The following is a 26,245-nucleotide window of genomic DNA, read 5'->3' as shown; positions in this document are numbered from 1 at the left end:
TATCAATATTACTGTATGAAAGGAGAAAACAAACTGAAATAAGTTCCCCATCAAGCTGTTAATATTACTTAAAACTCAGTAATCTTTTAAAAGTACATAAATAAGAAAAAACTTTTGAAAAGAAACAACAGGAATATAAATGGTACACAATGGGCAAGAAGGTTTTGCTTTTGTTTGTGTATATCCGAGACTGAAAGATCAGGCTTTAAAGTCATTGAAGACTCCCACCGCCTGATGCCACTGTCCATTTTTAAATCTGTCTATTTTAAATATATCTGTTAGGGTAGTTGCGCCTTTTCTGTGTTAATAATTAGTTCACACGCCATTTTTTTGCAGGTTGAGAATGTTGGTTCTCAACAATAATTGATTCCCCTTCCATTTATTTCTAGAGATGTGAATTCTTTTGTACTCTTTTAGTTAGCTGACTTAAAATGGCAGGAGAAGGGCACTGCTATGTGAGCTGTTTGTGTGCCTGTGCAAGCACTGGCCCCGCTGTCACTATCTCACTTGCATTGGGCATCCAAGTAGCTGTCAAATGAGTAAAAGAAGAAAGTATACAAAGTATGCAAGTTCAAGTAACCATTGTCAAGGTCAAAGTGAAGTAGTAAACCAATTCCTAGATGAAGTTGCACAGAATGTTTCTCCATTTTAAGATGGACGAATTTGCAAATTCAATACAATGTTTTGTGATATAAGAATGAAAACTGAGTTGTCTCTATGAATTTCCCTTAAGAATAATTGTGCCACATCTCAACATAAATGTTTTTTTGGGCATTGGTGAGTTGTTACATGAAAACAGATGGGCTGACTGACAGACATGGGCTTTTGCAATAGGTGCTTCGAACAATATATGGACATACACCTAAAAAGGTTACTGTGACTATACAGTAACTCCATAGTAACTGAATAGAAAGACCTATATAAAGTCAGATTGTTTGAAGGGTATCATATTAATTTGTGATTATTTTATGTTGTTACCTTCTGCAAGTTGGATTTTATTTTTATACGTGTATGGTTTTCCTCTCCTTGAATATGCAAAAACTCAAGCCTGACTTTAATAGTTAGTTTATTATTAGTACTAAAAGCATATTTTCTTCCATTATCAGTAATGTTATCTTAATGTCTTTTTAAAGGCTGTCAAGGTTGCTTCTGAGGCTACCAGCTTTGAGACTGATGAGTGCTGCCATTACAGAAGAATTGTTTTTTGCTGGCCTCATTGGAAATGTGCAGATTGACAGTATCATCCCTTACATCCTGAAAATGGAAACTGCGGACTACAACAGCCAGATAATCGGCTCCTCTGGTTGAACTGAACAAATGGCATGAGGAGAATAGTAACACAAATAACTTTTGTACAGACCTGTAGCAACTCAAAGCAATTTCAATCAGGCAATCTTACTGCAAAACAAAGTAATCGTGAACAATAAATCTGGATTTTACCTTTTATGGATTCTTTTTTATTCTTCAAAGTCTATGTACAGTATTTTTGTGCTAATATAGCAAATGACTTGGCAGTTTTCGGTGTCTATAAACTATCATTTATGACTTTGCCCACTGTCTTAATAATGGTTATCGCAACATGTATTTGTGTTTACACATACATCCACTGTTAATACAGGAAATGTATGTATGTATGAATGTATGTATGTAGATACAGTACATATTTCTCTATGTATTTGAATTATATATATATATATATATATATATATATATATATATATATATATATATATATATATATATAATAAATAATTTTTTTTTTTTTTTTTGCAGAAGTCAATATTAAAAAACTTAAAAGCAGCCATTGCTTTCTAAAGGTTGAAAGTTAATGATATAAAGATGCATGGGAGACATTGTTCCCTTTCTGTCAAAATTTCTTCTTCTTCCAGTGTTAGGGATTATACACTTATAATAGATGCAAGTTTACATAGCTTTTTTGGGGGAACTTATCTGGTATCCAGTGTAGTAAAATAAAAATGGAATGCATAAGAACAGTTTGAATATTATTAGTTGTAAGATTTATGAAAACAATAATGTAACAGAAAATAAACATGTTTTGTATATGTGTGTATACATACATATGTATGTATATACAACGGGGTCTTGAAAAAGTATCTGTAGGAGCTGGTTTCCAAGCCATTTATGCAGGGTGGCTCATTGTGAACCTTAGCCTGGGGTTCTCAGTCCTGCTGCCCTTCAGCTTGCTGCGGGTGTGCAAGTTGCTCCCAGAGGTGTTCTTTTGTTGCATGAAACTCCATGCCATCACACAGCTATTCCATTAGCGCATGGTGCAAAACCCACACTGCAATTGTACAAAGGCCATTTTTTTTTGTCAGTTAGCTTAACCTGCATATTATTCTTGGTGATGTGGGAGAAAAGCATGAAGTCCCTGCAGGAAAGCCCAAAGAGATACACGGAGAACATGGACACTCCACCCAGATGATGCCTGGACATAGTAATTGAACCAAGAATGTTGACTCCAAGAAGCAGCAGCTCCACCATGTCAGCTGTTTATGTATGTTCGTGTATATGTGTACACATATAGATAAGATAAAGTGTATATTTACTAAACTCTTGCAACAAATTTTTATTCTGTGATATTTATGCATATATACTGTATGTGAGCCACAAGCAGAATTTCTGCCTGCCAGCACTTAGACCCCAGTTCCATTTCCAACTTGGGTTGCTTCTGTATGGTATTTGCATGTTTGTCCCAAGCAGTCACCGGTTTTCTCGCAAACATCTACAGCTCTACAGTTATTTGCCGCTGTAAACTGGCTAAGTGTTATTAGTACGGACACAGGCAGTGGTGGACGGGCCCTGTCAGCTGTCATCTTGTCCTGGATTGATGTCTGCCTTGAACCAGCTGCTAAATGGACAGGCTGACCTTATTTGTGTTGGAAAAAGTGGGTTCAGTAAATAGACAGGTGACTAGAGCACAAGCGGCATACACCTCTGTCAGTGCACAATAGCTAAATCTAGGATGTGTACTATCACTAAGCAAATTTGTACGTATATTGTTCTATATTTTTCCTTTGGGTATTCCTTCTTTGCTTGTACAAAACACACACTCTATATACTCTGCACATACCTAAATTTTGGGTTCTTGGTTATTGTTTTAAATGGTACAAACTATATTGTGAATAGTGCATATTCATAAGAAAATGTATAATATATTTTTCAATTTATTTAGAAAAATAGCTAGTACGAAACTAAAAACGTTATCTCCTTCAAACATTGTGCAAACAGCAACTGTGTTTGTCCTTAATCAAGAAACCCTGAATCTTTTGTGGATCAGCAGTACACTATATAAAGTTAAAGATCGGTTATCCAGCATACAGCATAACATCCAAACTTCCAATTGCGTGCAATCTATGAATAACAAAACAAAGGTAAATAGCAGTAAATGTAACATCAATACCAAATCTATTTAACAGGAATATTATCAGGTCATTTATTAAATCTTTCTCATAAATTTCAAGAAAAAATTAACATTAGAAAGCTTGTTATACATTTACTCATTTTGTTCTCACTATATGTTTATACAAATGCAATTCCAAATTGCCATGTTTTAATCATCAGCTAAATGATATTCCACCTGTATTTTGAAATGTTTGTGTCTACAACTGTAAATTCTACTATATAACAAATGTGATGCTAGAGAATTGAAGCAGCGCACAAGCAGAAAAGAAAATTTCTAAAAATTGAGACCAAAGCTGTTATTAACCACTTCCGTGGTTTACTGTGGGATTATATTTTTATTTAACATACATTATCAAACATGGCCTTGGTAAACTGCATAACACAATTGTTTCTGAACCCAATGTATTAGTCACCTTATTTTTAGTTTTAATGTATAAAACCCTGTTGTGTTTATGTCTGTTGAATTCATATGAAAGCTGTAATTTATTTGTATTTTTTAAATATGAATATTGCACAATATTGAAAAGACTGCCATCCTTTGTTTGTAAATAGCAACTAGATTACGTTCACCACTTTCATGTACTGTATAGACAATGCCTAATTTTAAGCAAAATGCATTCCTGTCAATATTGTAAATACCATTAAAAAATACATTTGTTCATAATGTATCTAAATTGAATAGGTTAATATAAATATGGGCTAAAGAAACCATACAGGATTAAGAAAAAGACCTTCTTAAATGGTGTCAGTTGGGAGGTTTACGATGCTTCCTGTTGGGGGATTCTGTGGTCTTCCACTTGTTCTCCTTGGACTCTTAAACATGAAGGGGCCAGAATGGCTCTTTAGAATGATGCCACAGGGGACTGCCCTTGTGAAGGATCCAGAAAGAACTCTTTTATTTAAATCCCTAACAGGTCCCATAAGTAGCCATGAATGTATAAAAACAGATTTGTGAAATGCCAGTACATTCCTGATTTTCATGGGGAAGCCACTACATAAATAAAATATATTATTATTAAGGGCCTCTTTAAGCATTCAATAACTTGCACTACGTTCAGGTTTTCCTTCCACGTACCCTACTATTCATTACAGTTTTCTTCACATATTAAGCACTTTTTCAAAGTCCAAAGAATTTCACATGCAAAGAATCCCTTTGTCAAGCAATGATTCTAAGAGGGGCCACACAACCCAGTGCTGTTAAAAAAACATTATTTCTAAGAATGCAAAGTAACTGGCACGTCAAGCTAGACCTGTGATGGACTGGTACGCCACACAGGGTAACTACTGGCCTTGTATACAGTTACTGGAAAGGACTGTGGCCCAATATTGAGCCATAGCATGAGGTAAAAAAGGCAGACATCATTCAGTATGTAAGCAGTATTTCTCATACTGATTATCACTCTGACATGTTTATATTTGTGGCCACTCTAGAAATGAATTATGGAAATACTGGATATTCATATAGTCCAGCAAACCACTCAGTCCTTGTCAAGTAAATCCTGAAAATATTACCCTTGTTTCCAGTAAGTATTGCGAAATGTACAAACCTCTTTGACTTTGCTACCCATATGGCTCCAGCTTCACTGCCAAGGTGTGCACACCCTATTGATGTTTTGTAAAAATGAAACTTCTCAGTATAGAGACTAAGGGAGAGACTGCCATCAACATGAGATAGTATTAAGTATACGGGGCTGAGTCGGCTACTTTCTGATCATCAATTACTTTAGAGATTATTCTCCATTGTATTAGAGGCATATCTAGTTCACGCGCAGCATGGCCACAAACCACTGTCTCATCCAAACCTTCACTACTACGTGTCTCTAATTAACCCAAGCTGCACATCGTTGTGCTACCAGAGACGGCCTATAAAACACAGAGGGAACATGTTGAGTGGTGGCTCATCGTGATCCTCAAACTAAACCATCCGAGCGCAGAAAATGGAAGCAACTATAAAACTTCATCCGTGCAATCCCAGTGCAGCGCGAGCATATACTGTTGAGCTGTACGCATGCGCAAAAGGCGCCGGGGAAATTTGAATTGTTTCATTATACCGTACATTTGCTAAGCATCACCCAGAGATCAGTACAAAAATGAAGCAACACTGGTGCACTGCATTCGGAGGCACAAACTCGACCGAAGTACTCGCGGTGCTTGTATCCCATCCTGTGGTACTAAGCTGTAAGTGCGCTAGGTTCGAAGAGTCATCCTGTAAATATATCTCGTCTTTTAAGTGCTTCTTTACGTATAATTCACGAACATGTGCCGTCTAGCAGAATCGATTGTTTGGCCAGGCAGCCATCCGTTTCTCCGGTTATCATGCTGTTCGATTTGAGGACCGCCAGTTTCCATACGGAACTCTTTTCCTCCGGCCGGAAGTTGTCATTCTGCCGTCTGAAGATGGCGGAGTACGTGCGGGTGTTTCGGCGAGCTGTGGAGCAGTTACGAGGTCATGGAGGGTTGCGGGGAACCTTGCTGCAGTTCTTCAGGTTTAAGATTTTTTTTTTTTTTGCTTTGACTGTCATTTGAATTTCCATTGCAATGCCCGCGTAAAACGTGACATTTTCATTCAGATAAAGTAGGAGGTGTTATTGCGTTGATAACCTTGTCTAATCTGACCTTTTTACTTCGTGATATTCGTTTTAAAAGTTCATAATTTGTAATTATACGTTTGATAAAGACATCACGTTACCCACAATCAAAAAATAACGTGTTGAATGGATGATTTTTTTAAAATTACCCGAGCTTCCACAAAATCGTGAATTTTAGCTCAAGTATGACTGCACCATTTAATGTTCCAATACCGGCTGTCTGCAGTTGCTGTTTACTGTCAGTAGCTTTTACTGAAGGCGTCTTATGTGTTAAGTGACGCGCTCGGGTTTACGTGGTCGCTGCCGGTTCGGACTTCTTCTAAAGCGGAGAAAACAGAAATACCGCCTCATGCTTAAGGCGGCCTTGTTCACAGTTAACTTTAGTTACTGAACAATGCTTGGCTTACAGATGCGTGTGCCTTTCTTCGCAGACTGTTCTGGAGAACTCCTGCGCTTTAAATGCATTTACCTGTAGTTAGTGGTATGGTGATGAGCAGACAGTTGGAAGAATATCAGTGGAATTCATTGTCATTTGTGTCAGCCCTTTAATTGTCGCGTTTAAAGAAACTATTTCCTATTTTGTAAATATGCATTGGAGTAAACAAACTGTCCCTAAAGGCACAGAAAGATCTTCGAGTGAAAGTGGGATCAGAGATGTGAAGCCTATATTTCGGTAGGAAAAGGCTAGCCAATTAAATATAGAGTTGAGAAGTTCGAGTGAATGGGGCTCGGTTCAGGGCAGATTTGGACCTTTCTTTGGAGGCCTTGCGGACACAGGAGTCACCCTGGATTAGTGGTGGAGTAAACCTGTCTGGCACAAACCTTACTGATTGTTAATGCCTTCAGAGTACAGACGTGTACAATGTTTTATACTCAGACCATCGTCAGGGCTGAAAAGCAAAAGTCGATGGCACACTACACAAGTTCTGTTGCGGAGAGGATATAAGTGTTGCTGATGTCATTACTTAGTTTACATGACTGAAAATCGCAGTTTGTGTCAAATTACCGGACTGTAGTGACGACTTTCCCCCACGGTTTTGCATTTCCAAAGTATCGCAAGCTTGGCCCCTGACAGCATATGCATATTGCCTGATGGAGCCGGTGCTGTATGAAGGGTTTACTGGTATGGTGACAACCTTGGCCCCTTTTTCCCTAAAGTTGCGACGCATGAAACATGAGATATCAGAAAGACAAATCTCCACTCTTTTCAAGGTTTGAAATACTTGCGTTCCTTATTCCTTGTCACTACATTATATGTGTTGTACGTCTTGATGAGAGTGCATTGGTTTTTAGTTCTTATGCACACCGAGACTATTGCTAGCTCTAAAGACAATCAAATCTATTTGAGGATCGAGTTATGGACTTGGTGGAGTGAGTCGCTGCGCATGGCACACTGCGTGACCAGCCGGTACAGGAGCCCATCACAACGGGCTTATAACTGTTAACGTGATGTAAATGAAGTCTACGACTGAAAATCACTGGAAAAGTTGTGTAATGTGACATGGCCTTAAGCAGAAATGCCTGGTTTTTAGTTTTCCCACTAAATCTTTGCCTGTGCTGTCCATCTTTACTGTTTTTGAGTCATTCTTTAACTACTTGGTACATTGTAAGACACATTGGTTGATAACGTGTCACTTTAGCATTTCAAACATAAGTAGTATTATGTAAAGCAATCCTCATGGGGGAAAAATGCTTTTTTCCATTTGATTCCTGAAGATGCTGACAAAGTAGGAGCTAAACATGGTGTATATTTCACATTTCGTTCATTTTTAATAAAGAACTAAATTCTTGTTATTGGCTAAACTCATTTTACTTTCTCGTATACAAAGTATAGGAAAAGTATTGTAATCGTCCAAAAATTTGATTTCAACATTTTGATGAATCTCAAAATTATAGACTTCCTTGAGTCCGAAAATGCCATTTTTAGAATTGTGTGTGTAAACACGATAACTTGAGTGCGCTTTCAGTTAGGTCAACCAAATTTTTCATACAAATATTAGGTACAAAACGCAGATTTCTATCAACTTTAGGGCTATTTCCACTAACCAGAAATGGTACTTTTTTATTCACGCAGCTGCAGAGTCTGCTTTATTCAACTCTATTTTTAAAATAATTGTTCAGTATATTATTAGTTTGATTTGATTAGTTGTTTATGGTTCTTTAATTTACATAATATAAAAATATAATCATTGTCTTGTGGTTTACTCCTCAAATATCCATTCCTATATCTGAGTATAGACGATTTTTTTTATTCTTGCAAACTACAACTGGAGAGTAGTTAATAATCTTTGGTATATTTTGACAGCTTTGTGTTGTAGTCATTCTGTTGTATCAAATTAAGTTCTGTATGTTTATACGTTCTTGAATATCTTGGTGCTGGAGTGTGATTTCACAGTACCCTGCATGTGCTAATATTACTACTGCAGTAGATTTTAAAACACCATCTCTGTATTTGTTTTCTCTTCATTTAAGTACTTTTCTCCTTAGGTTTTACTCTTTTAATATTTCAGGTCATTTGTATGTATGATAGATAGATAGATAGATAGATAGATACTTTATTAATCCCGATGGGAAATTCACATTCTTCAGCAGCAGCATACTGATACAATAAATAATATTAAATTAAAGAATGATAAAAATACAGGTGAAAAAAAACAGACAATAACTATGTATAATGTTAAATATTAACGTTTACCCCCCCTGGTGGAATTAAAGAGTCGCATAGTTTGGGGGAGGAACGATCTCCTCAATCTGTCTGTGGAGCAGGACAGTGACAGCAGTCTGTCGCTGAAGCTGCTCTTCTGTCTGGAGATGACATTATTTAGTGGATGCAGTGGATTCTCCATAATTGATAGGAGCCTGCTGAGCGCCCTTTGCTCTGCCACAGATGTTAAACTGTCCAGCTCCATGCCAACAATAGAGCCTGCCTTCCTCACCAGTTTGTCCAGGCGTGAGGCGTCTTTCCTCTTAATGCTGCCTCCCCAGCACACCACTGCGTAGAAGAGGGCGCTCGCCACAACTGTTTGATAGAACATCTGCAGCATCTTATTGCAGATGTTGAAGGAAGCCAGCCTTCTAAGGAAGTATAACCGGCTTTGTCCTTTCTTGCACAGCGCATCAGTATTGGCAGTCCAGTCTAATTTATCATCCAGCTGCACTCCCAGATATTTATAGGTCTGCACCATCTGCACACAGTCACCTTTGATGATCACTGGGTCTATGAGGGGTCTGGGCCTCCTAAAATCCACCACCAGCTCCTTGGTTTTGCTGGTGTTCAGGTGTAGGTGGTTTGAGTCGCACCATTTAATAAAGTCCTTGATTAGGTCCCTATACTCCTCCTCCAGCCCATTCCTGATACAGCCCACGATAGCAGTGTCATCAGCGAACTTTTGCACGTGGCAGGACTCCGAGTTGTATTGGAAGTCCGATGTATATAGGCTGAACAGGACCGGAGAAAGTACAGTCCCTTGTGGCGCTCCTGTGTTGCTGACCACAATGTCAGACGTGCAGTTCCCAAGACGCACATACTGAGGTCTGTCTTTAAGATAGTCCACGATCCATGCCACTAGGTATGAATCTAATCCCATCTCTGTCAGCTTGTCCCTAAGGAGCAGAGGTTGGATTGTGTTGAAGGCGCTAGAGAAGTCTAGAAACATAATTCTTACAGCACCACTGCCTCTGTCCAAGTGAGAGAGGGATCGGTGTAGCATATAGATGATGGCATCCTCTGCTCCCACCTTCTCCTGATATGCAAACTGCAGAGGGTCAAGGGCGTGTTGAACCTGTGGCCTAAGGTGGTGAAGCAGCAGCCTCTCCATGGTCTTCATCACATGTGATGTCAGAGCAACAGGCCGAAAGTCATTCAGCTCACTAGGACGTGATACCTTTGGGACTGGGGTGATACAAGATGTTTTCCAAAGCCTCGGGACTCTCCCCTGTTCCAGGCTCAGGTTGAAGATGCGCTGTAGAGGACCCCCCAGCTCCGATGCACAGACCTTCAGCAGTCGTGGCGATACTCCATCTGGCCCCGCTGCTTTGCTGGCACGAAGTCTCCTCAGCTCTCTGCTCACTTGCGCTGTTGTTATTATGGGTGGGGATGTTTTTCCTATGCTGGTATCAGCAGAAGGATGTGTGGAGGGTGCAGTACTCCGAGGTGAGAGTGAGAGTGGGTTAGGGTGGTCAAACCTGTTAAAAAAGTTGTTCATTTGGTTTGCTCTCTTCACGTCTCTCTCAAAGGTGGTACCCCGCTTCGAGCTGCAGCCAGTGATGATCTTCATCCCATCCCACACTTCCTTCATGCTGTTATTCTGCAACTTCTGCTCCAGCTTTCTCCTGTACTGCTCCTTCGCCGCCCTGAGTTGGACTCGGAGTTCCTTCTGCACACGCTTGAGCTCATGCTGATCACCGTCTTTAAAAGCCCTTTTCTTCTGATTCAAAAGGCCCTTGATGTCACTTGTAATCCATGGCTTGTTGTTAGCATAGCAGCGTTACTGTTCTTACTGGAACTACAATGTCCATACAGAAGTTGATGTAGTCAGTAGTGCAGTCAACAACTTCCTCAATGTTCTCATTATGAGATCCCTGCAGGATATCCCAGTCTGTAGTTCCAAAAAGTTCTCTCAGAGTATTCTCAGCCTCCGGAGTCCACTTCCTGAATGATCGTGTGGTTGTAGGTAGGACCCTCACTTTTGGTTTATAGTGAGGCTGAAGCTGAACCAGGTTATGATCTCCTTTCCCAAGCGCAGGCAGCGGGGTGGCGCTGTATGCGTCTTTAACGTTTGCATACAGTAAATCAATAGTCTTATTTCCCCGGGTGTTACAGTCCACATACTGGGAGAATGCAGGCAATGTTTTGTCCAGCGTCACATGGTTAAAGTCTCCAGCGATTAGCACAAGCGCCTCAGGGTGCTGCGTTTGTAACTTAGCAACAGCGGAATGGATGATGTCACTCGCTGACTCCACGTCTGCCCGAGGAGGAATGTATACAATAACAACAATGACATGTCCAAACTCTCTGGGCAAATAGTAGGGACGTAAACTTACGGCCAACAGTTCGATATCCCTGCAGCAAGTGGAGATTTTGACGTTAACATGTCCAGAGTGACACCACCGTGTATTAACATAGAGAGCGAGTCCTCCTCCTTTGTGCTTACCACAGGTACTGCATCTCTGTCCACTCTAACTGTGCTAAACCCAGGTAGCTCCACGTTGGCATCTGGGATGGTGTTAGTTAGCCACGTTTCGCAGAAACACAACAAACTGCATTCTCTGTAGGTCCTTACATTTTTCACCAGCGCAGCAGTTCGTCGATCTTATTTGAGATTGAGTTTACATTCCCCAGAATCACAGCAGGCACCGAAGGCTTGAAACGCCACTTTCTCGCAAGCCGCTTCTTTTTTAGCTTAGTGCCCGCTCTGCTGCCACGATACCGCCTTCTTACCTCGTTGGGTAAATAGGGAACCACACCGGCACTGGCATTTGTTCTCAGCGCCCGAAGTTGAGTACTTGAATAGGCGAGTCTCGGCGTGTTAAAATCCATGCCCACGTTGTAAAAATAAGTGTGTCCAGGGAAGGAATCCACATAAAATAAAGTGGTAGGAGTGATCAATAAATAAAAATAGAAAAATAAAAGTAGAAAAGTACACATACGTATACAGTCATACACGGAGCTGCTGAAAAGGCTGCCACTCACGGCGGCGCCGGATGCAATATGCTGTCATTCTGTGCTTTTGGTTTTAGTTGCAGCATTAGACAGATCATCAGATTGTGTTTTTTAAAAAAAAAAAAAAAAACCTGCATAAAAAAGAAAAATGTTACAAGGCTTCAGTTAGTAATTTCATAATATTATAAACAAAAATAAACAAAATATTTCAATAAGAACGTGAAAACACTTAAATTGTCTGCATCACCTCAATAAATGGGTTCAGAAAAAAGATGTGCGAATTTAATAAATAAAACAATGAAAAGTAACGTAACATGGACTCTGGACCTCCACAACACCAAATTGGATTAACTCTTTTGAGGCTTACATTTTTCTTCCACTGTGAATGCTGAATTTTCATTTGTGGACAAAAAGATGTTAACATTGTTTTTATTACAACTACCAAATAGATGCACCCTCTATACAAGATCATTTTGAAGTGTATATAAAGTTGAAAGGAACGTTGCACTATTCACAATATGTGTTACACCACTAAACACTGTTCTTGACGCCTGTTGCTGCAGACTACACAGTGCGATTTGTGCTCATTGTACTTTTAGGTGGTTGGGAAAAATGATGAAGCAGGAATGTGTTGATAAGTCGCTAGGAAAAAACAATGGAAGTTCTGCATATCTGTTCCCACAATCATCAGTTGAAAGGCACACTCCAGAATGAGTAACTTAAATAACCAACTGGCTCAGAGTCAGTAGTGTCCACCAGGATCCAATGTGTTTTTTAATTTTTATATTACTCTGTCAACCAAGAGTGCTCCTATAGTTCAATGTCCAGATTTTCTTCCCTAATAAAAGTTGCTGGAATCTGTATGGTGGTATCACGTTCACTTATACTTGGGGATGGTTCAGCAGCACTCTCACTTTCTCCTCACAGCTTGAAATCCGCATCTGCCAGCATAGAATCTGAGTTACCAACAATGTATACTAAATGTTGTGCTGTAAGGAAAATAAACGCTTGAAGTGTGTGAGGCTCAGTGCATCTCGGTCTTTACTGCCATCTGTAGGGCCGTATGGAATTCATTTTATTTTTTCACAAATTCTTTTTTATTTTTCCTTGATTCAGATTTTTGAGTTTTTGTATTTTTTTTTTTTCCCTGTAAGAAAGAAGTAACAGCTCCAACAAGACAAACAATAATGAAGTGGCACTTTACATTCCTTTTAATGAAACTGCACACTAGCACAATGGAACCTAATTTTACAGTTCCGTTCATCAAGTAGGAGCCCAAACTGAGACTGCAGTAGGGCAGTGAGTACCTTCCAGAATTATAACAGCTGTTACTAGTTTGATGCATCCTTCTGAGATGAAGGTTAACTACACTTTAAAAAAAAAAAAAAAAAAGAGAGAGACCCGCTTTTAAGGGCTCGTTGCATCCGAGGAGAAGCCTGCTCTTCTGCCCAGGTTTGTAGGTGCTAAGTTTATAATGGAAGTGTCAAATGTGGCCCTTGTGTGCCTCATCACCTTGAGGCAAAACATTTATTAAATCCTGAAACATAGTTGTTAATTTTTAAAAGGGAACTCATTAACAACTAGTGCCGTTCACTAATAACATTTTTCTACAGGAAAGACTATTAATACCGGTTAAATATAATTTCATGCACAATTAGAACTGCCTAAATAAAATAATTACCATAGAGCCAAATGTTTACTCACCTATCACTATGTTGAGAACTGTGTGGTTTCAGGTATCATTGGTTTCATCAACTACAACATAAATTTTATTGCCACAAATCTTTCGAAGAACGGCTTCCATATGTTGTTTAAAGACGGGGAAATGAGTTTGACGAAGACTTCGCTCATTTTCTGGCAGCGCGCCTCCTTGTTTACAATGCTTAAGAAAGAAAGGACGCATCTTCGTCATTTTTTCGAGCGGTATGTTTGACTCACATGGACACAAACTGGCGTTTTGCATCTGACGATTTTGTTGTTTCCTCTGTTGTTACCTGAAGTGGAACACTTTTTGATCTTAACTTCTCCTTGTTTTTGAGATGGGTTTTAGATTTGACGTGGTCATTGCAAGTATCTTTTCGTGTCCAGTCTATGGTTTGCTGGCAGAACTTGCAGAAAAGTTGTCCAGATTCATAAAAATTGCAGAGATATTGTTGTGCCCTCAATTTTGTAGTTAAGCTTGTGTTTCTTAGTTAGGGTATCTGATACTGCTCGCTTCCACATTTCTGTCTCTTGCAGCTGGCTAATTCGCATGCCTTTAATGAGAAAAGCAAACAGGAAACACAACGCAAAAAAACAGAGGCACGACTGGATTTCTATGAAGAATTGCGTTCGCTTGAGAAGCAACAAACTAGAAAATAGCATCTGAATGATAGAACTACAGATTATTACATTGCTTAATTTATTGGGAAGTTTTGTAACTGTCACCCCTTCAGTCTCTAAGTTCCACATATTTCCGTTTTTAAATTTAAAATCCATTTTTAAGTGTTAATTCTGTGATTCCATCCGTGTTTTCCGCATCGCAGAAATCATAGGGCCCTATATCTGGCAGGTAACACCAAACAACAAGTGACCTTTTTCAATGTTTAAAATTATATCTACAACCCTAATTCCAAAAAAGTTGGGACACTGTGAAAAATGTAAATAAAAACAATGCAATGATTTGCAAATCTCATAAACCTGTATTTTATTCACAATAGAATATAGAAAACATATCAAAACATTGAAAGTGAAACATTTTACTATGTCATAAAAAATATTAGCTCGCTTTGAATTTGATGGCAGCAACACATCTCAAAAAAGTTGCGACGGGGCAACAGAAGTCTGGAAAAGTAAATGATACTAAAAAGAAACAGCTGGAGGAACATTTTACAACTAATTAGGTGAACTGGCAACAGGTCAGTAACATGATTGGATATAAAAAGAGCATCTTAGAGAGGCAAGGTCTCTCAAAAGTAAAGATGGGCAGAGGCTCACCAATCTGCAAAAAACGGAGTCTACAAATTGTGGAACAATTTCAGAGTAATGTTCCTCAACATAGAATTGTAATGACTTTGAATATCTCATTATCTACAGTACATAATATCAAAAGATCTGCAGAAATCTCTGTGTGCAAGGGACAAGGCCAAAAATCAATATTGGATGCCCGTGATATTTAGGCCCTCAGGTAGAACCGCATTAAAAAAACAGGCCTGATTCTGTCATGGAAATCACTGCTTGGGCTCAGGAACACTCTCAGAAATTATTGTCTGTGAACACAGTTTGCCCTGGCATTCACAAATGAAGGTAAAGCTCTATCATCCAAACAAGAAGCCATATCTGAACATGATCCAAAAACACCGCCCTCTTCTGTGGGCCAAAGCTCATTTAAAATGGACTGAGGCAAAGTGGAAAACTGTTCTGTGGTGTGATGTGTCAATATTTGAAATCCTTGTCCTTTGGCCTAAGGAAGAGATCGGGACCATCCGGCTTGTTATCAGCGTTTATTTCAAAAGCCTGCATCTCCGATGATATTGGGGGAGTCCACATCTGGAATGGCACAATCAATACTGAAAGGGATATACAGGTTTTAGAGCAACATATACTCCCTTCTAGGTGACATCTTTTTGAGGGAAGGCCTTGCATATTTCAGCAAGATAATGCTAAACCACATATTGCATCTATTAGAACAGCATGGCTTTGCAGTAGGAGAGTCCGGGTGCTGAACTGGCATGCCTGCAGTCCAGATGTTTCACCAATTGCAAAATTTTGGTGCATGATGAAATGAAAAATATGACAAATGACACCCAGGACTCCCAGGACTGTTGAGCAGCTAGAATCTTATATCAGACAAGAATGGGACAACATTCCTCTTCCAAAAATCCAGAACTGGTCTCAGTTCCCAAATGTTTACAGACTGTTGTTAAAAGAAGAGAGGATGCTACACAGTGGTAAGCATGGCCCTGTCCCAACTTTTTTGAGACAATTTGCTGTTATAAAATTCAAATTGAGCTAATATTTTTCATGACATAGGTGAAATGTGTCACTTTCAATATTTGATGTGTTTTCTACTGTGAATAAAATAAGGGTTTATGACATTCGCAAATCATTGCATTCTGTTTTTATTTTCATTTTACACAGAGTCCCAACTCTTTTGGAATTGGGGTTGTTCTTGATGTTGACCTTTTTGTCACACCCACCATTTAGCAGGTTTGAAAATCTAATTGCAAAAAGGGAATGTTTTATGGAGTATCGTTGTAGCTTGGAGTCTTGAAAAAAGAAGCATGTAGAGCAAATGAGTGGAGAATAAAACCGTTAATAGGATGATGGGTAACAAAGTGGGAATAAGGTAAGAGATAAGGAATGGTGGTGATGTTAAAATGAAAACAGATGGTGCACTTATTTTTAAGTTGTGCATAAATCATGTACTGTTTATTCTGAAAGTTTTTTCAATTTTATTTTTCAGAGTAAATGACCTAAAAACTGGCGCCCTTGTTGGAACAGACAAATATGGCAACAAGTATTATGAAGATAAATATTATTTCTTTGGTAATTTTTTCATTTTGTGTTTCATTATTTTCAAGTAGATAATTTTTAATAATCATTATAAAAATAATTTTAGCCAGCAGAATAGATTTTTAGGTTGTAATGGACAAAAAAATGTATCTTTTAATCAAGTGGAGTGATACATAAATATTCTTGTATCCTTCAATTTTCTAACGTGCTTATCCCAGTTCACAATATGCAAAATGAGCCATATAAAATAAAAAAACAACACTGATCAGTTTGCAAATACATTGCAAACTTGCATATTAGCATAGGTGGCTAAAAAATGCATTTACTCTCAGAGTTTTGATATTCTGTTGTGTTGCAGCATCAGTCATCATGGTAACATGCTCTCTAATGTCAAAGTGAAAATCTCTAGACGTTTTCCTAAATTAAAAATGGAAGACCAAAAATTATTTATAGTGTAAGTGTCCCCTTTGCTCCAAGTTAATATTTGGTATGTCCATTGTTGGCTCTGAATCTCTCTGGAGTAAATCAGAATTTCAGATCTTGACAGTGGAATTATGGCCATTCTTCATGGCAGAAGTGCTCTACCAAGATTAGCGGTGGCCGTTTGTGGACAGCAGTTTTTAATCTCTTATACAAATATTCCATTGAAATGGAGTAAAAGCTTTGGCCTGGTGAGTCCAGGATATTAACCTTCATGTTTTTTAGTCACTGCAGTGCAGCTTTTCCTGTATGTTTCAAGTCTCTGCCCTCTTAGAAGATAAATTGTCTTCCAAGTCCCAGTGCTTTTGTGGATTGCAGTAGGTTTTTGTCTAACCCAGCCACAGGGGATGCACAAACCAGTGTGTTTCTTCGTGCCGGTCCCAAGCCCAGATAAATGGGAAGGATTTCGTCAGGATGGGCATCCGGTGTAAAATTTTGCCAAATCAATATGCGGACAACAATACAAATTTCCATACCAGATCGGTCGAGCCCCGGGTTAACAACGACCACCACCAGTACTGTTAGCCAACAGAAGAGGGGGCAGATGTGTCCGGAGGCAGGAGGAGAGGAGGAAAGTAAAGAAAGTAGAACTGAGGGTAGGAACTTTGAATGTTGGCAGTATAACTGGTAAGGGGAGAGAGTTAGCAGATATGATGGAGAGAAGAAAGGTTGATATAATGTGCGTGCAAGAGACTAAATGGAGGGGTAGTAAAACCAGGTGGATTCAAATTGTTCTATCATGGTGTGGATAGGAGGAGAAATGGGGTAGGAGTTGTTCTGAAGGAACAGTATGTCAAGAGTGTTTTGGAGGTGAAAAGAGTGTCAGGCAGAGAAATGATTATGAAGCTGGAAATTGGAGGCGTGATGATGAACGTTGTTAGTGCATATGCACTGCAAGTTGGGTGTGCAAAGGGTGAGAAGGAAGATTTTTGGATTTAGTTGGATGAAGTGATGAACTGATGAACAGTGTACCCAAGGGACAGAAAGTGGTGATTGGAGCAGATTTCAATGGGCATGTTGTTGAAGGGTACATTGGAGACAAAGAGGTGATGGGTAGGTATGGTGTCAAGGAGAGGAATGAAGAAGGTCAGAGGATAGTGGATTTTGCCAAAAGGATGGACGTGGCTGTGGTGAATACATATTTTAAGAAGAGTTAGGAACATAGGGTTACATACAAGAGTGGAGGAAGAAGCACACAGATAGACTACATCCTATGCAGAACAGTTGATCTGAAGGAGATTAAAGGAGATTAAAGACTGCAAAGTGGTGGCAGGGGAAAGTGTAGTTAAGCAGCATAGGATGGTGGTCTGTAGGATGACTTTGGAGATCAAGAAGAGGAAGAGAGTGAGGGCAGAGCCAAGGATCAAATGGTGGAAGTTGAAAAAGGAAGACTGCAAGGTTGAGTTTAGGGAGGAGGTGAGACAGGCACTGGGTGGCAGTGAAGAGTTACCAGACAGCTGGGAAACTACAGCAGATGTAGTAAGGGTGACAGCAAGAAGGGTGCTTGGCGTGACATCTGGAAAGAGGAAGGAGGGAAAGGAAACCTGGTGGTGGAATGAGGAAATACAGGAGAGTATACAGAGGAAGAGGATGGAAAAGAAGAAGTGGGATAGTCAGAGATGCAGAAAGACAAGAGTACAAGGAGATAAGGCGTAAGGTGAAGAGAGAGGTCTCGAAGGCTAAAGAAAAGGTGTGTGATGAGTTGTATGAGAGGTTGGACACTAAGGAGGGAGAAAAGGACCTGTACCAACTGGCTAGACAGAGGGACCGAGCTGGGAAAGATGTGCAGCAGGTTAGGGTGATCAAGGATAAAGATGGAAACATACTCACAAGCGAGGAGAGTGTATTGAGCAGATGGACTTTGAGAGGCTGATGAATAAAGAGAACGAGAGAGAGAAGAGGTTGGATGATGTGGAGATAGTGAATCAGGAAATGCAACGGATTAGCAAGGAGGAAGTAAGGACAGCTATGAAGAGGATGAAAAATGGAAAGGCCATTGGTCCAGATGACATACCTATGGAAGCATGGAGGTGTTTAGGAGAGATGGCAGTGGAGTTTTTAACCAGATTGTTTAATGGAATCTTGGAAAGTGAGAGGATGCCTGAGGAGTGGAGAAGAAGTGTACTGGTGGTGATATTTAAGAATAAGGGGAATGTGCAGGACTGTAGTAATGACAGGAGGATAAAATTGATGAGCCACAGCATGAAGTTATGGGAAAGAGTAGTGGAAGCTCAGTTAAGAAAGGAGGTGATGATTAGTGAGCAGCAGTATGGTTTCATGCCAAGAAAGAGCACCACAGATGCAATGTTTGCTCTGAGGATGTTGATGGAGAAGTTTAGAGAAGACCAGAAGGTATATGTACGAGGGAAGTGTGACAGTGGTGAGGTCTACAGTAGGAGTGACGGATGCATTCAAGTTGGAGGTGGGATTACATCAGGGATCGGCTCTGAGCCCTTTCTTATTTGCAATGGTGTTGGACAGGTTGACAGATGAGATTAGACGGGAGTCCCCGTGGACTTTGTTTGCTGATGACATTGTGATCTGTATCGATAGTAGGGAGCATGTTGAGGAGACCCTGGAGAGGTGGAGATATGCTCTAGAGAGGAGAGGAATGAAGGTCAGTAGGAACAAGACAGAATACATGTGTGTAAATGAGAGGGAGGTCAGTGGAATGGTGAGGATGCAAGGAGTAGAGTTGGCAAAGGTGGATGAGTTTAAATACTTGGGATCAACAGTACAGAGTAATAGGGATTGTGGAAGAGAGGTGAAAAAGAGAGTGCAGGCAAGGTGGAATGGGTGGAGAAGAGTGTCAGAAGTAATTTGTGATAGATGGGTATCAGCAAGAGTGAAAGGGAAGGTCTACAGGATGGTAGTGAGACCAGCTATGTTATATGGGCTAGAGACGGTGGCACTAACCAGAAAGCAGGAGACAGAGCTGGAGTTAGCAGAGTTAAAGATGCTAAGATTTGCATTGGGTGTGACAAGGATGGATAGGATTAGAAATGAGTACATTAGAGGATCAGCTCAAGTTGGACGGTTAGGAGACAGAGAGGCGAGATTGCGTTGGTTTGGACATGTGCAGAGGAGAGATGCTGAGTATATTGGTAGAAGGATGCTAAGGATAGAGCTGCCAGGGAAGAGGAAAAGAGGAAGGCCTAAGAGAAGGTTTATGGATGTAGTGAGGAGCAGCCGAAAAAGAAGGTTTTTGTCTGCTTAGCTTTGTCCATTTTCCTCTGTCTTTGTATTTGCTAGTACTAGCCCCAGAGAAGCATTTCCTAAGCATGATGCTCATGCCACTTGGTTTCACTGTAGGAGTTGTGTTTTCAGTGTGATGTGCTAGATTTTGCATTGAGTCCCAAAGTTCAGTTTAGGTTTCACCAGTTGTAAAAAAAGACCAAAGAGACAGGAAAAGGTTTGGTGTTCCACCTCGTATATTTAAAATCCTACGAAGAAAAGTAAAGCAATGGATCTAATTGTAGTCAAGTAGTCTCTTCGGAGTGTGTCCAAGACGGGTCTGGCTAGTGAGGGAAAAGTGGCTGCTTTTATATCTTGCCTGAAGAAGGGGCCTGAGTTGTCTTGAAAGCTTGCATATTGAAATCTTTTTAGTTAGCCTATAAAATTTGTCATTTCGCTTGATTTCTCAGTACATCCATACACCAAAGTACTATACACCGTACAACACCGTAATACTATAGCTGCTGAGTGGGAAGGGGTGTATCTAAGGGGTTGGAATCAGAAGTAAGGTCAGTAGTAGAGGTAGAGGTGGAGATAGGCAGGCTTCTGTTCGGAGGATCAGGAGGGGAGAGAGAAAAGGCGTTAATGCATCCCTATTAACCCCTGATCCGGCATACCATAAGTATAAGACCATAAGCATTTTCCTGTCTGATATAAACTATGTATGTCACTATTGTCTTATAGACAGTTTCTGCAGTTGCCCGTATGGAGGACTATAATTCTTTAATATTCTAAACATTGCCTACTTACTAAAATTCTAGAATATTTCATTTTGTAACTTGAAGGAAAATTAGAGCTCACTTTTTTGTGCCTTCTTCTATGTTCTAGCATTTCTCCCTGCATAGATCCTCTCTCTCCCCCACATCATAAAAAATTACATAAACACAGATCAAGCTAATCATCTGCCTCCTGATTACATGCTTTCTGTTATTAATATAGAAAAATGTAAGCTAGTACTGTTAAAGCTCTGTCCTGCACCTTTTAAATCAATGCATAAATATCTTTTTGGGCTACAAATTTATATGACTGCTTCTTTATATTTTATATATTATCATATTACTTTTCTATACGTTCCATTAACCACAAATTATCTTAAATTTGTATTTAATGTTTGAATTACTTTAAAAATCCTTTTTATATTTTTGTGTTACTTTCATATCAGGCCGACATAGATGGGTTATATATACAATGGAGATGAATGGGAAAAGGACGGTCTGGGAGGTCGATGGCAGCATGGTACCGCCAGAATGGTAAGTGGAACACTATTTAAGTAATTGTATAATCAAAGGAAATGTAACAAACAGTAAAAAGATTATGGGTTATTGTGAATAATAAAACAATTTTACAATAGAACAAATGCTAGAAAATAAGGTGTGACCTCATCTTAGAACCTGTAGTCATTATAAACAGTAATAAATGGCTGAATATTAGTAAAATTAAAACAAGCAAAAAAAAATTGCGTATGGAGCTGTGACACAGTATATTGAAGTGTATGTGAAGTTGTAATGTTTGTTCTTCAAATACTAACACTTGTATCTTTCCTTTGCCTTTATTGGTCTCCACTCTTCTCTGCCAGAAATGCATACCTTGGTCAATGATGTTAGCATTGCTAACTTTGCTAACATCTGGCTCAAGCAATTGCATTGGGAGTTTGATGACATTTTCCATTTTAGTTGATGCTTCTGCCACTTTTATTTCTTTCTGTTGAAATTAGGGAGCAATTATGACAATACATTTTTATTTTGTAGTAATCCTTGATTGCCTTTAGTAACCCAGGCAATTTCATTTGTGAATTGTAGTTTCTGGCCATAGATTGTGATATTTAACATTTTTTGTATTTTCTGGACAAAAATGTATAGTGTCATACAAAGTGATAACTTGTTATTAATTTGTCATTTGACAGGATTTGGGTGGGGGTTGTTACTTTCATCTAATAAAAAAGAATGTAATGCCCTATTAAAGAAAATATTTCAATGTATATTGCTTATTAGGTTAACTATGCAATACTTCCAATGTGGTAAAAATTGACTTGCTGAAATATATATTTTTAGATTATTGGAAAGATGTACTTTCAGCTCGATTTGCACATTCATCGCTTCCATGTTCAGTGGTACTTTAGATCCAAAAGCAAATACAATATAAGTTACAATAAGCTTTACTATTCAACACTAAGTCACAAAACAGAAATTATCTAAAAGTAAGTAATTTTGGTTATGTTATAGAGACTTGTTACTTTAATTTCTTTAGGAATAGGTGTATTCATCTGTTAAAGCATTAAAACTTGCACAGACATCCTCCAGTATTTACTGTGAATATTAACTGGACTAAATCATATAGCTTAGCTTCTTGTTGGTTGCCAGAATTAATGTGACTGGCTATGCACAAAAGTATTTTTAAAAGTTTATGTAGCCTGGCATCTTCTTAGTAAAGGAAAGTTTAAAAATGCATTCATTCTGTTGTGCTTTAGTGTGTCCTAGAGTCCTCTCATTATTTTTGCTGTGAGCTTTCGTGCATCACTTGAGGTTTTGCGATGTACTGTACGTATATGGAAACGTCACACTGGATTATTCCATACAGCTCTTTTCACCATGTATGTTTTATAGTCGTTTCTATTTTTAAATTAAAAAAGAGAGAGATATTTTATTAATGAAGTTGACCAGAAGAAAGAAACACTTTTTCGGTAGTATAGATTTATTGGATAATACAGTAAGGCAAAAGCTAATGTTAATATAGGGTATCTAAAGCATTTTTTTTCTATAATCTATTATTGAACATAAGCAGTTTGATAAATGAGAAGAGACCATTCAATCAGGTTTCTTTGTTTAGCTCACGGCCAAATGTTTCCATATCTAGTTTATTCTAGATTCTTTGCGATAAGTTCCTCCTCGCCACAGTTTTTAATGTACTTTTCCTTACGTTCCACTGGTGTCCTTGAATACAAGATTCACTTTTTAGTTTAAAGAGTTCTGATGCCTTTAATGTAAACCCCAATTTGTCTTATTCAGCCAAGTCATCAATTAAGTACAAGTTGTTATGCATACAGTAGTACATCATTTTGAAATGTAAAGCACACTTTCATTATGATAACATTGGAATTTAATTTTTTTATTGAATGTAATTTATTTTCTGTTTTAGGTTTTTGCCATGTGTGATTGATAAAGTAGATTTTTTTATTCTGTTAGCAACAGATGAAAAAAGCAGCATTCTATTAAATGGAGTGAAGCAATAGTAAATAAATGCCCCCTATCTGTTTTCTATGCTCTTTATCTAGATCAGTCAGGTCAGGTTGAGGAGCATGTACTGGTACAGTATGTTGCCGCACATACCACATGACGAAACCGCTCAAGATCCTTGTTGGTGACCCCCCATACAGACATACAGTCCAGTCCCACCATCCTGAAATGACCATATATGTACTGCAGCCAGGTGCTAAATAGGCATCAACAGTCAGGATCCTGCAAGTCAGGTCACCCTCAGGGAGTCGCGCCATATGGCCGTAGTGCCGTAACTGATGCACCTCACAATGCAGGTAATGTGCCTCATTCAGGACTCCATGAGCAACCGCTCATTCGACACAAAGTCAAACCAGGAGTACCCAAGGATTCTCCAAAGAGGCACAGTACCTAAGGAGTCCAGTCTTCGTCTCAGGTCACTGGATAGCGTCCATGTCTCAAATCCATATAGCAAAACAGGAAGCACCAGGACTCTAAAGACTTAGACCTTCCTCCTTTAGCAAAGATATCGGCAGTGCCATACACCCCTTTGCAGCGACCTCATGACCCCCTCATGCTCTCCCAATCTGTCTACTGACTTCATAGGAAGAGTCACCAGAGACATGAATGTCCCTGGTGTGGCAAGCAAACCTCTTGACAAGGTCGACACTCTCCGCAGAAAGACACACTACAGATGGCTGTGCCTAAGAGGCCTGGGTCTTGGTTTTTATTCAGGGCACTCGCAAGCTTAGACACTCGGACTTCTCGCTCAGTCTCTCGATCAGAGCCTCCATTGACTCTCCAAACATCACAGCATCGCTAGCAAAGTCAGAATCAGTGAATCTCTCTTCAGCAACAGATGCCCCACAGCCGCTGAACCCCACGGCCTTGCCCAACACCCAGTCCATGCAAGCATTGTACAGAGTCAGAGTATGAACACACAGTATTCAAAATGGACCATATACCATATAGTGTAGAAACAACTGCACATATCAGTTACTGTGCAGACCTACGATATTAAACAGTGATGGTTATAATTGGCTCCAGCAGACCCCCATGACCCTGTAATTAGGATATAGTGGGTTGGATGATGGATGGATGGACGGCTATCATAGGTAGCAATCTGTTAGTATATTCTTGGATATTTGAGATACACACAGGTTTTGATGCTGAGGTTCCAACTGCTAAACAGTATCAGTAAGACAAATCGGTGATTGTGGCGGAGAATGCTTCATTAGTACAGCTTTTGTGGCACATCCATCCATTGTTTTTCTATACCCCTGATCTAGGCTAGGGTAACAGTAAACTGGAGCCTGTCCCAACAATATTGGATGCAAAGGGGTACTAAGACTGGATGAGGTGTCCCCCATGTAACTCCCCAAAATTTTTTTCAGGCATTGTATGGATTTGGTGCACCAAACTCATAAATGAAAGAGGACAAGCACCACTGTGCTGCTCAGTATTGAACGTTCATAACATCAGACAAGTCTTTGCACTCTGCTGGGGTGTGAGAGTAAAGCATTTCATTGTAGCTGAGGGGTCCAGATTAATGTCATACACATGGCAGCTAATGTCACACAACAGTTAATGTTAGCCAAGAACAGATTTCTGTTAGTGTTGCCCTATGGTCTGTAATCGCCTTTTAGCCTCAATTTATCCAAGTCCTTTACATGATCCTGTCTCTGCTCCATCAGTGTGTTCACTCAGCTACCCACTGGTGCTACATGTTCCACAGTGAACGTATTCTATCCAATTCATTCTGCAACATCTTCGATAGTGAACAACCCCTATGCACGCAAACAATCCAACAGTTATTGAAACTATCCTCTTGACAGCCTTTAATCTATTAAGACAAAAGGTGTACAATAAATATTTAGTACTTGGCCAAACTTCACTTAAGAATTTGTTTTTCACATAGCCAAACAGGTTCTCCACCATATGTTACTCAATGGTTTGCTCATCTTTACAGATACTGTATTGAACATTTTGAGTGCCAGTATAAACACCTTGCAGAAATGCAGCTTGAAGTTCACACAGGTCAGGAACAATCCACATCCTTGAAATAAACTGAGCAAAAGTTGGTATGATGAACTCACTAAGGCTTTCACTATTCCCTGGAATCAGGTATTTTGGCAAGTCAATCCTGATGATAGCCATATGAAATATGTGTTATCATGACATAATGAAGTGTTTAGGTTTTGTAAATTTCATTCTAATTTTTATATTTTAAGGTGCTTGGGTGACACTTTGGTTAATGCATAATGTTATATAGTACTGTGGCTTACTCCCACACTCCAAAGATAAATTCAGCCTTTGTGAATAAGTATTTCTTAGTAAGTCTGCCATGTGATTGGCTGGCTCCCAGTCTGCACTTGGTTTCTGTCTTATACTGGCTGTGGCTGGGATAGGTTTGGTTTCTTGTGACCCTACAATGATAAAGAAAAAAAATATGATGGCTTATGTTCTTCTTGTAGTGTAAAGAGAGAATATAAACTGTACGTGAACATATTAATGTAAATGTTTGTTTTGTTTTTTTTTTATATGTTCATGAAGTTACTAGTTTTTAATGTGTGTTTTTTATTTCCTCTCCAAACTTGAATGTGTGCAGGCACCGCTGGCTTCACTGCATGACTGAAGAACCACCTTCTACCCATCCTCCTGTGCCACGCAAGTTTATCTGGGAAAATCATAAATTTAACCAAAGTGGCAGTTCGGGTCAGTATGTGCCATTTTCAACAACCCGCAAGAAAATCCAGGCATGGGAACCGCCAAAAGTGTCCAGTAATTAAAAGTGATGCACATCATGCCAGAAAAAACAGTCTGGTTGTAAATTATTCCAATTCTCCTTTTATTTCTATAGTCTGAAATTAAAAAAACATTGAAATATTCAACATGTGTTGTACTGAATTGTTCTAAACCATTTGATGCCATTGGTTGATGAAGTTCCATGTGGATAGATGGCAAAATGAAGTGTGTATGGTTCAGGGTATCTGCTGCTGCATCCTACCCAAATACTACTGCCATTCCATCATAGGGCATACACATGTGGGCACACCAGAGTAGGAATTTACTTCCACTGACTAAATCCAGGGGTATTTTTATAAACCAATATGGGCATTTTACAAAATATACAAATAACATTAATTACAAAT

At 39.3% G+C, this 26,245-nt stretch overlaps 2 protein-coding genes across 3 annotated transcripts in view; both read left to right on the top strand.

The window, feature by feature from the left end:
• The window catches only part of nr2c1 (nuclear receptor subfamily 2, group C, member 1), a 42,270-nt gene extending 40,824 nt beyond the window's left edge, over nt 1-1,446 (top strand). For both annotated transcript variants that reach the window (XM_028813382.2, XM_028813390.2), the window contains one exon: nt 1,134-1,446. In XM_028813382.2, the coding sequence (XP_028669215.2) occupies nt 1,134-1,308 (175 nt within the window). In that variant the 3' untranslated portion in view covers nt 1,309-1,446. The remainder of the gene's footprint in view (nt 1-1,133) is intronic.
• Nucleotides 1,447-5,742: 4,296 nt separating this feature from the next.
• ndufa12 (NADH:ubiquinone oxidoreductase subunit A12) lies at nt 5,743-25,984 on the top strand. Its single transcript, XM_028813369.2, has 4 exons — nt 5,743-5,909; nt 16,118-16,200; nt 21,044-21,131; nt 25,702-25,984. Exons 1-4 carry the CDS (start codon nt 5,821-5,823, stop codon nt 25,880-25,882), a joined length of 441 nt encoding a protein of 146 aa, XP_028669202.1. The 5' UTR covers nt 5,743-5,820; the 3' UTR covers nt 25,883-25,984.
• Nucleotides 25,985-26,245: the final 261 nt, after the last annotated feature.

Source organism: Erpetoichthys calabaricus, chromosome 1 (assembly GCF_900747795.2).
Source record: "Erpetoichthys calabaricus chromosome 1, fErpCal1.3, whole genome shotgun sequence".
Classification (NCBI taxonomy): domain Eukaryota; kingdom Metazoa; phylum Chordata; class Cladistia; order Polypteriformes; family Polypteridae; genus Erpetoichthys; species Erpetoichthys calabaricus.
This window is presented reverse-complemented; position numbering and strand designations above follow the sequence as displayed.

What these genes read in the sequence shown, in the direction of transcription:
- ndufa12 (XM_028813369.2), top strand. Translation starts at nt 5,821, where the DNA reads ATGGCGGAGTACGTGCGGGTGTTTCGGCGAGCTGTGGAGCAGTTACGA. An exon ending in ACCTTGCTGCAGTTCTTCAG is followed by an intron (nt 5,910 to 16,117) that starts GTTTAAGATTTT and finishes TTTATTTTTCAG; the next exon opens with AGTAAATGACCTAAAAACTG. An exon ending in AGATAAATATTATTTCTTTG is followed by an intron (nt 16,201 to 21,043) that starts GTAATTTTTTCA and finishes CTTTCATATCAG; the next exon opens with GCCGACATAGATGGGTTATA.